Genomic DNA, 11,385 nt, shown 5'->3' with positions numbered 1-11,385 from the left:
CAAAACATTTTTAAATGTGGAAACACTGAGGACTATAAATATAAAGGGAAATCCAAAGTCAGAATAAACTTTAAGTTTTTAAAATGTTTGCTGAAAAAGGATAATACTGTAAATTTAAAAACAAGTATAAAAGCTTTACTTTTGAGCCTGAATGTGGAAGACAGCGATACATTAACAGATAATGGTGTTGGAAGAGTATTCCTAGGACAACAAAACCATTTTTCATGCTCTCACACAAAATCGCATATAATATCACCTTCCAGTGGGAAATGTGTATATCTTATGGGCAAAATGACAGCTTATTCTCAAATACCGTTAAACACGAGAAATATCAAGTCTGGAAACTTTGCCTAAAAAGGGAGAAAGCACAATAGCTGTAAAAAATTTCATTTTCCTCGACAAATCTTATCAAGACTCTTGAGATGAAATTATACTTAAAAAAAAAAAATTGCTTACATACTAAAACCTGCTGTGTCAGAAGCTTTTACGAAAACAAAAAGTGAATATACTGAATTTTACACTTAATACAAACCAGAGAAAACCAGAGAAAATTCTCTTTAACCAGAGAAAATAAAGGAGTAGAAGTTTTTGTACATTTTAGCACCATTATATAGTTAGATTCAAATGCCAGTTCTGTCATTGTGGCTGTACCTTGCAGCTGGTGCAGTTAATGTGAAGCACATTAACTTCAGTGATCCTGGAGAGTAGAATTTGCCGATTTTTTTTTGCCATTTTTCTTTCTTTTTTTTTCTTTTTTACTTTTTTTCCCTTCCCTTTTAAAATGAACTCTGAGCTTTACTTTTATCAGGCAGCCAGAGTGCATTTCTGTCAGCTAAATCCAAGTCCAAGTCCTTTTGGTCTCTGGATGGCTCGTATTGGCTCTGCTATCCCTTTGCCGTCTGGTCCAAGGCCCGTGCCAGGGGTCCAGCCCATATTCTGAAGCATTCTGTTTCCAATGTTGTTTTCTGGAATAGGTTGGCTGTTTTCACCTACAAACCCTGAGATTAAAGAAACACACAGCATTAATCAGCACTGCCTGCCATGTGGAGAAGACCAGGATAATCTCCCTTAAAGCTTTAAACCTTCTTATTCTCCTAATTCATCTAATAGGTTGCTAGAACAGGCTGTCTTTGCACATGTTGACCTCCTGACTGCATATGATTCTAAATAATAGTCTTACGCTTTGCTTTATTTTTAATGTTTTTAAAAACTCACTCAGTTTCTAAGTACGACATATATTATTACAGATCTTTTACACTCCAATACAGTGGATTTTACATCAGTCTCAAAGAACTCGCTCCACCTGCACAAGTCTACCACATTGACAAGAATACCTGAATTCCTTGTCCTATACAGTTACGAAGATGAGGCACATCATTGTAATGTGACCGTCTTACCATTATTAGCAATATTTATCAATGCTCAAGATCTTTTTCAACAAAACACAATAATTCATTTCTGATTAAACAATTACAGTGGCTACAGAAACAGTACACCCAAGTTGTCTACAATTCTAAAATTCAGCTGTATCTTTACACAATTTCTTGTTAGTGTTTTCAATTCCTTTAAGTGTTGTTTACGCTTTTCTCTTCATACCATTGAGATCTCTGAGAAAAGCTGCACACATGCTGCAGAAAAGATAGTTTTCCCTCATCAGCCAAACTCCACAAGCTAGATTTTGGAGACGTTGCATGGATAAGACTTCCCACATATAACTGTCTTGCATAAGGGATACAAATGAAATTTATTTCAAAAATCTGCAGTAAAACTTATCAGGTTATACCAGACAAACAATTTTAAAAAGAACTGAAAGTTTTGAACTAACACAAGCAGTCCCATGTAGGCAGCTGGATTTTGTTTTTGGTTTCGCTCAACATTTCCCTCCCCTGTAACAACAGATTTCTCCCATCCCCCTTCCCCCGCAATGTGCACAGCTTCAAATGTTATCTGTTGAACTTTCTACTTATTTATTCTGGCCTGCTACTTTTGGAAAAATACTGTAGAAGGAGACTATGGTTTTGGAGACTATAATGTCTTCTATCACAAATTCACGATTGACAAAGCAGCTAGCTCATCATTATATTAACTTACTAACAAGCACTTCTGAAAAGCCTCATTTATCAAACACACACAAAAAAGCAAAGCCCCACAGTAGAAATCATATGCACAGAAGTTCAAAATCAGAGGTGCACATTAAAAACCTCATGATGATTGTGATGATGAATTTACAGTACTCCAGTATTCTCTATATAGAACTATTCATATTCAGTAAAACACTGGTTACATAAAAAGTAGATGGCTTCCTACTACCTCAGTCCCCAAGTAAAAGAAAAAGAGAAATGGATTGTGAGAAGGCATCCTTTAATACTGGTTTGAAGTTATGCTTAATGCTAGGCTTAAAATACAGGCTTTAAGTCAGCAGCCTCCAGTCCCCTAGAGAATTCCTCTTGAAGTGACCAGCACAAAACTCAAATGTTCAAGACTTCCTTTATTTTCAGACCCCCACAGGCAGAGGCAATTTTCATACAGATGAGTCCCTGAAACTGCTTGGCATACACAACACAGGCTTTGCAACCTTCTTAGTTATACCTTCTAGTTAAAAAAAAAAGAAAAAATAAAAAAAGGAACAAAAAGGAAAGAAAAAAGGCCACTGTTCCAACAAAACTTCCAGTAAACCTTGCAGGTAAAATCCTGAAAGTGTGTTTTGGTCCACCTTTCACAACAAATGATGGTAAGAAATGCAGCATCACTCCAATGAACATCTGCAGAAAAATTAAGAGAAAACTCAAAAGGGAATAAAGCTCTAACAGATCTGCCAAGCAGGAAAGAGTAACTGTAAGATTATATTTCATGACATCAAAGAATTGGAAATACTAAACCATTCATTATGCTGCTGCAGCAAACACAGTAATGCTGCTGGAATGGCATGCAAGGCATAAGCTGAGAAACATAAATAGCTTTTCTGTTAGTCTGTTTGTAAGAAAACCCCACAGACCTTTTTCTGTGACAGATGTACCTTTCTATATGAATTTCAATTCTCAAGACAGCCAGAGTAACATCACAAAAAAGATACATGAAAGATCAAACTGTACCCTGACGTGTTATTTAATAAACCGATGTTTCTATTTTTGATATTTTTTTGAAGTAGCTCAATGTTTTTTTTTCTGTAACTGACAGAATAATAGGAAGACTTGTTGTTTTTAAAGACATACATGTACTTCTACAGTGTATGCTATAGCTATTTTTCCCTCCACTGTACATACCCCCCTAACTCTTATTAGAAGACTGAAACCTCCCCTGAAGAGTTCTGTTTTATTCTTGTACATCATCAGATTAAAAAAAAAAAAGAACCTAAATCAACCAACTAAGAAAAAACCAGAAACCACCATAAACTTGGCTTCACAACTCACTTTTCAGCAAACAGTCAAACAACATGTCCTGTCCAAAGGATAATGTATTTGGTGTCTTTGTATTGCAGCAAGAATAAAGCAAAACCAAAAAGTCACCTAATTTGCCTACATTAGTAATTAACTAATTACTCCTTGCAAATGAGATCGTTTTTATTCTAATTGTGAAAAAGATTTAATATATGCAGGCCATTCTTTTGCAATGTAGCCAGTTTTTAAATAAATACATATCTACATCTGTCTTAAATTTTTCAAATGATGGCTGAAAATTTCAGGAATATTACCTGTAATGCAACATATTTTACTTGAATCAGAAGAATTTGGGTAGTGGCATTGCCCTCTTCCTTCATTCCATGACCAATCAGAAAAAAGCATTTGCATTGCATGACAGAAGAGAGCTCTTAAAAATCATGCTACACTGTGTGCTATTCCCCTGACCCCCATTCATGTGCTTTGGGCTTTTATTTTCTAATTAAAAGCAGTAATTGTCCTTGCAATATTCATCTTCAATTTCAGTTTTTAATTCATGCCTATGGCACTTCTTGGACTACCCAGTAGGGCCTGTTAGAGAGAATGGTCCAAACGCATTGGCCTTGAAAATGCTATGCTACCTCTGGGATGTGTTCAGTCTTGACCCACCCAGGAGCAAGAGCAAAACCAACCCATTGCATCGTCCCACAAAAATCAACTATACAAAATCAGCTTAAGAAAAAAAAGCAGGGATATATTTTTCTAAGTTTATTTCCGTATAAGACTTCATGAGGTTCTAGGATTTCTGAGGAAGTCTCTGTACTAATAATTTGTGGGAATCTCCTGCACAGAGTCCTTTCTTTCTACAGACTGAAAATGATTTTAGCCACCATAATAGCTTGGTTCCTGATCTTCCAGATAAGTAGTCTGCATGTAGAAGCGTCTTCCATTACACAAGTGAGGAGCAAACACTGAGGAACAGTAATTTGCTTGAAAAGACATCACTGTAAAATACTCTCACTTATGTTCCTTCTCTCTGCAATACTGCCAGCTGAAATAATAAAAAAGACCAACCCTCAATGTTTGTGTATATGAATAAACACACAGCAAGGTCTGTGCATATTATGCATATGACCTTACATACATGGAATACGGAAATTATGAGCAGAAAGGCAAAACTGGGAAGGGGAAACAAAAAAACTCATCACATTTATTTAGTTTTGGAATATGTATGATTGCATTAAAGGCAGGTTTAAATGAAAAATAAAGGTATCTATTTTTTCTTAACAGCTGTTGAGACAGGTATGTTCTGGTTAAACAGTACACTAGCATTCAGTGCCATACCCTTGATTTTACAGTGATTGCCATGAATTAATTTAATTCCATCTGTAAGCTAAAATCAGATCAGAGGTCTAATGCTGCTGCAGGCTCCACATCTGTTTAATCATTTTTGGATACAACAGCTTGCAAAAGTTCAGGTTTTAAATTTGCGTCATATTTAAGAAGAAATGTTACACAAGTATACAACATCTTGAGCAGGACACAAGCCCATGCACAGTTTTTATTGACAGATCCATTTTATTTGCAAAATGCTCCTAAAAAAATTAAAAGCTCAGCAATTAAGTTATCATTTATTATAGAATAATAAAGGAACTGTGACCCTATAAACCACTACTGTGACAATATTCATTTGTCTAGACCAGTTGCTGGATAAGACTAACATCAAGAAGGTTTAGTTTATATTGGAGTGAATATAAAAAGAATACAGTCAGATTCAATCTCTTAAATAATCCTTATTTAAGATTCTCCCTCTCTCCCACCCCTCCCAGTTGTAAGAAACAAATGAAGGCATATTGAAGTAATTTCATCTCTGGCCACAGAACTATTTTTGATGTTAAGAAAATGGTTTTTTAAACAGTTCTGAGAAAATGACACTGTACATTAAATATAGTCTTGGCCTTTCATCTTTCCTTTACATGATTAAGACTTGTGAGCAGAACAGCAATGCCTCTGCAGAGCACACCACAACTATTATTTCCTCTTCTATCACTCCCAGCAGCCTTAAATCCTTTAAATCCTTTCCTAGAAGGATCTCTCTTTGCTTGGGTAATTTTTGCAATACACGGCCTGCTAACCCTTACCCCCTACCCTGGATCTCACTTATGTCTATCACAGCAGAGTCAGTCTTTCTACCTCAAATCTTCCAAGGAGCATTGTAGATGGTAATTCACTTGTGTAATTGGCTCAAGAGATGAAAATCTTGTATCTGCCTCTCTTAGCCACTAATCTATCCAGCTGACTGCAAGCCTAATTGGCAGCTTGTTTAGTAATTTGGCTCCTAAAGTGTTGTATTGATGTTGGATAAACAGCCAATGGAAGGAGAAACGATACACGCTGCTTCACTTTAAAAGCTAGTACACTTCCCCCCTCATTTTCTGAATGCATTTAATATTACATCAGTTCTTTTTCTTTTCTGACTCCTCACTAGACAGATAAGCTCAGAACAGTAGGGAGTGGTCCTGATACACAAGAGAATTTTACAATATAATGTAATCAGAATCATACATTGCTGTAGTGTACCTTTTCATGCCAGCTTTCTCTAATGAGCAAAATGGGAAATGGACTGCCTAGATGTTTATATTCCTAAAACTGCTTTGGATAACGGCACAGTCAGCATCATGAGCGTAGCTGACAGCCATACTGTGATTTTTAAAATCACTGCCTGCAGTGGTTCTCAAAATTCAATATACTATGGCTATATATATATATATATATATATAAAAAATTATTAAAAATGCCATATTATTTAGCTAAATATTTGAGATTGCATTTTTATGCCGGACTTTTACATATACCTCATACTAAACTATTCAAGACTGTGTCTAAAAAATAACCTCAGAATTATTCTAGTTCAGGTGAGTCTGCTTGCATTGCATTTTATTGTAGCTAACAGAGAGATAAAAATAGCAGAGAGGACAGAACCACAACTTCAGTAGGCACTGGAAACCTCTGTATTTACCCAGCATCCACAGCAGAATTTTGTTCATGTCTACACTGCTGTAGTTTCCTACCACTCCCCTGCAAGGGGTACTCAAAGGATTGTCACATATTTGTGGCAAGGGTAAACGCACCGTCTTGGAGCATAGACCCTAGTTTTAAATTTGCTTTCGACCCTCCTGAATACATAAACATAAATCCACATACTGATGAAAATTCAGACAGTGAACATTAGGTTTAACTGCTCACCCTGTATCACAGACCACTTGGAACTGGATTTGCAGATGCTTTTCTCCTCCCAAGGAGAAGAGAGTTTATTGGACTACACTGTGTGTAAAGTTTAACTTCTTGCCCATTCAGTCTTTATGACTCTTAAACAGGTTGGGGAAGAATTGGAATTATTAAGATTCACATTAATTTATCTGTAAGGGGAATCTCTTGAATACCTGAGACTGTCTTTACATTTGGGTCCAAAGGGGGTCAGTTTTACACCTTGCCTGTGTTGAAAGAAAGACTGCCACTGGACAGCAAAATTGCTCATTTCTGATATGCATTTTACAAAAAGACTTGTAACCTCACACTGAAACCCACAGGGAAAGCACATAAATCACAGTAATACTATAAAATGGGACAGTGTGGCTGCTGATATTAGGACTACGCACATTATGGTAGCTCTGTCTGACCCTAACCCAAGTTGGGATGGTATTTCAGGATACTGGAGGTGAAGTTCCACTTCTATTGCCTATTCTGTGCCTATGTGACTAGTGTATTACCTTCTGTCAAATTATTTTAATTAAAAAATGAAGATTACTTCATTAAAAGTAGGCAAATACATCTGCATATTATTTACTACAGGCTGAATAAGCATTTGCTCATTTATTTATGCAAACAACGCTCATTGCAAACCCTCTATAAGTAATGAAGGCAGCAGAACATAATTCTTAAGTTACTGCATTAGCATTGGCAATGTCAATATATAGGTTGAAAGGTAAACTTCACTTACAACAACAAAAAAATCAAAACTTCCTCTCACTTCAGAGGAAATCAAAAGCAAAATTTTTTCCTTATGAAATACAGAGTATAACAAGCATCTACAAGAGCTTTTATCAGAAACTTTTCCACCAAATGAAAAGATTTTACAGAAAAAGAGAAACGAAAAGAGAAATCCAAACTTGCCTGCACTGGAAACGTCATCAATGAATTCTATATTCTCACATTATGAAAGTATTTTCTAGTATCTCAAACAGCTATTTTTATTCCTCTGAAGTGGCAAAAACCTTCTACATAAAGCTATCAGGTTTATGCACAGGCCTCCTTCCTTACTCAGCAAGTAAATTACATGCTAACAAACCTTTAAGAAACATGATTTTTGCATAATCTATAGCAGTGCGTATTTGCAGTAGTGCTGCCTATTCCCTTGGGAGAAAGAAAAACTAGTCATCTCCAACTGAGATGTCGTTGGGGAGAGCTGGGATAAAACATTATAATAACTGGGGAAAAAATACACATATTTCCACCTTGCACATTTTCACTTCCAAATCTTCTCTGGCTAACTGAAGTCCTTTTGTACCAACCTAAAGCAGACTCAAAGAAATACCAGGTACTGCTTTTATTGGTTGAGTTCTAGGAAAACTGCATGACGTACATAATTCATCTGAAAAAGGTGATGGTTCTAATAAAACTGCATCTAAAATTGAGGTGGCTCGTCTCTGTGGGGAACCACTTTATTATTGTACCTGGTGGAGAACAAGCAGAACTTGCAGAGCACATAACTCACCTGGAAGATGAGTCTCCCTATCAATACCTTTCAGTTTCATGGAAAGCTATTCCTCAAGCCTACAACTGTCTAATGAGACATTTTTTCAGAACTTGGGGAAAAAAAGCCTGGTTTAGCCTTTTTTTGAGAAGAAATTTCTTACATATTAAGGATGGTCTCATTGATCATATTCTGTTAAGCTGGTTTAAGATTTTTGAACGTGAAATCAAAAAAAATCCAAATTCATAGAATATCTCAAGTTGGAAAGGACCCACAAGGGTCATTGAGTCCATCAGCCAATGGAGGCAAATTGAATAATTTCCACAATCAGAAACAAACAGCTACCTTAGGAAAGGCTCCCAGAGTAATTTGGGGATTTATTTTTGAACATTCCACATTTCAGAAGACAACAGCATTTAGAAAAGACAGCCTTCCATCAGCTTGAAGGTTTCTTTTTGACTTTATATTGGCCGTGTGTGCAACTTGAAGAATATTGTCTTCTCTGTCAATCACAAGAAATCCATCTGCAAATTTTCAGTATAAGCTTGCTTCTTGTTGTATTACAAATCTTTTCTTCTGAAGTTCGTTACTGAACTCTCATCATTACTCTGGTGTTCATATGTAAGGGTCTCTGTCTGAACTAATGACCTCAAGCTCAACATGGAAACTCTTGCTCTGGAAGGACAGCAGTTTCCAATACTGGATGGAATTCTGTGATCTTTTGACTTTTGAACTGATTTAGTGAGATAATATGCTAGGAGAAAAACAGAAACAGAAAACAGTCCCTAAAATTTAAATTGCTGCAGAAACCAACCCAACAAAAAAGAGTATCCATAGGTCAGAAAATCAAGCAGATAAGCGGTTTACAGCAGAAAGGACTTTGGTGACTAAGGATAAGAAATGGCACAATGTAACAGGGGAAAGCGTTCACAACACATGCCAACATTGTATGGCCTTGCAAAAAGGGATTTTTGGAGTTGTACATTTAGTAGATAGAAAAGCAGCGAACCAAGATAAAAAGAAAGTAGGCTTATAGTAGCTTGTCTAGAGCTTTGGAAATTTACCGCCAGTTCATTCAAGTACATGAAAGTCTACCTTTTCACCATAACCATCTCTCTAAGTTGACCTTCACCACAAAGTTAGCCTTAGCCACCTCTGTTATTCAAGTATAATCACAATCTTTTTCAAATCATCATTTTGGTACTGCAGATACTCAGGTCTGATTTTTAATCACTGACATATTAAGCATCAGCAAAATAGTTTGCTTAGCTGTTCCGTTGGCAATTTTTAAAAAGGAATGAAAACATGTACCCTTTTGATTACCTTGTTAAAGTGAGTCATGATGGCATTATAGCAGTGCTCAGTATTTCTGCTGTAATTAAGAATCTGTCATATTTTTCATTAAAACACATTCTTTAAACCAAGACTTTTAATTTGGTCATTTCAATCAGTACCAGCCTGAAGTGTAGCATGCAATGTGACAACTAGATAAAGAAAATGACATCTGAAATTTGCTTTTGCAAAATGTAAGTATTAAATTGCCCATAACACGCACAATAATTTAGGTATTTTATATGCACATTCTTTGTATTTTAACTACAGAATAGCTTTCTCTTTTTAAAATTAGTTTTTGCAGGTTTCCACCATTGCTCTAAGCTGTAAGTCATGGTATGTAAACATCAGAGCAAAAAAATTGTTTTCAAACAGAATAAAATGCCTACTTACAAGGCAAAGAAATAAAACTTAACTCTTGTCATTCTGAATCAAATACTCTACATTCTGTAAATTGTTTTTAACATCCTGCAGATGTGAAGCAGAATTTGATGATTTCCAACATTTAGAAGCCTTACAGGTTTCTTAAAAAAAAAAAAGAAAGCAGATACAAAAGACTAAGTCAATAGGAAAGGAATTTGGGTAAATTCATATTCAGTGTATGAACACAGCATCTAAATTCTGTACCACCTACTGGTTTGATATGAGACTTTAAATAGGTAAAAATCACTGTGAACATTCCCAATGCATGTTTTACTTTGCAGAGAACATCCTTTCCCTTGTATAGAAATTCTTTCTGTTTGTTTGGGTTTGTTGTTGTTGTTGTGTTGTTTTTATTAATACCAGACTTAGTTTTGGTAAGACTTTTTTCCATGCTGATGCATTAGTTTGTCTAAGAGGTTTTTACACAATCTTGAGGGCACTGTATTGCTGCAAAAAAAAAAAAAAAGTCAGGGTGTCATAAGAAACAGCTCTACCACTCAGGTAGTAACGGAGGGCATAAAGTCATTGAGAGAGACCTGGTCCCAACTGTGACTAGAATCACTGAAATAATATTGGTTTCATAGAAGAAGCTGTGCAAAAAAGTAGATATTTATCATGTACAAGACCTAATTCTTAAAAGAAATCATAGGAAGTAAACAATTTTTACTAGTATATCTAGGTTCCATAACACATAGATGGGGGTATAACAAGCATCCACAAACCAGAAAATTTATCTTAGTAAAAAAGCAGAATAGAGCACTTCTGCCTCAGAATTGTCAGCTCCTAACAATCCCTACCTATATTATATCTCATTTTCTTCACTGCATTCAACATAGCTTTTCTTCACCTTTACAAATGACATGTTTGAAACTACAAAACACTCTGTACTGCTCAAACTTTCTTGCTTCAATAGTTTCTCATTGCTGTACAAGTAAACACACATCCTTTGTTACTAATAGACACAAACCTATTGGTATGTGACTTTGACTCCAGGCTGAGAACAGGCTATAAATTTAGAAATCAATATCTAACTCTATCAATATTCATTTTACTTTTTCAATACAAAATACAAAGGTGAAAGAGCAGTAAATAAGCTGGAGTACTGAAATAAATTGGGTGTTCTTGTCACAATTAATAAATGTTTAACCAATAACAGTGCTTGCTACAGAAGTCTAAAGCTTTGTAAGGTGTCTGAAAGTAGCAGATGCTACCCTTGTGACACTCAAGACCAGAGAACATATTTCAATACTTCATTAGGATCATCAGACATTCTCTTCAGTACTACTGACCTTAAACACATAAATGATCATTTTCAACACTATGTAGAGTGTTACAAGAATTAATTTATCAATGCAATTTATTCAAAAACTGCAGATGAAAATTCTGAAAACACTTTTCAATGGATTGGTTCACATTAGGTGCAACTTTGCTGATTCACAGCACATACTAGTCATGAAGATATTTGCAGTTAATGACTCATTGATGGGCAAATTTTCAGGT

General features: G+C 35.7%; 1 protein-coding gene across 1 annotated transcript in view; it reads right to left on the bottom strand.

The window, feature by feature from the left end:
- Positions 1 to 774: 774 nt before the first annotated feature.
- The window catches only part of GPATCH2 (G-patch domain containing 2), a 121,201-nt gene continuing 110,590 nt past the window's right edge, over positions 775 to 11,385 (bottom strand). Inside the window, exon 10 of the mRNA XM_069852766.1 lies at positions 775 to 998. Coding sequence (XP_069708867.1) covers positions 829 to 998 — 170 coding nt within the window. The 3' untranslated portion in view covers positions 775 to 828. The remainder of the gene's footprint in view (positions 999 to 11,385) is intronic.

The sequence above is a fragment of the Phaenicophaeus curvirostris genome, chromosome 2, assembly GCF_032191515.1.
Source record: "Phaenicophaeus curvirostris isolate KB17595 chromosome 2, BPBGC_Pcur_1.0, whole genome shotgun sequence".
In the NCBI taxonomy this organism is placed as follows: domain Eukaryota; kingdom Metazoa; phylum Chordata; class Aves; order Cuculiformes; family Cuculidae; genus Phaenicophaeus; species Phaenicophaeus curvirostris.
The sequence above is the reverse complement of the archived record's forward strand: the minus strand, read 5'-3'. Positions and strand labels throughout refer to the sequence as shown.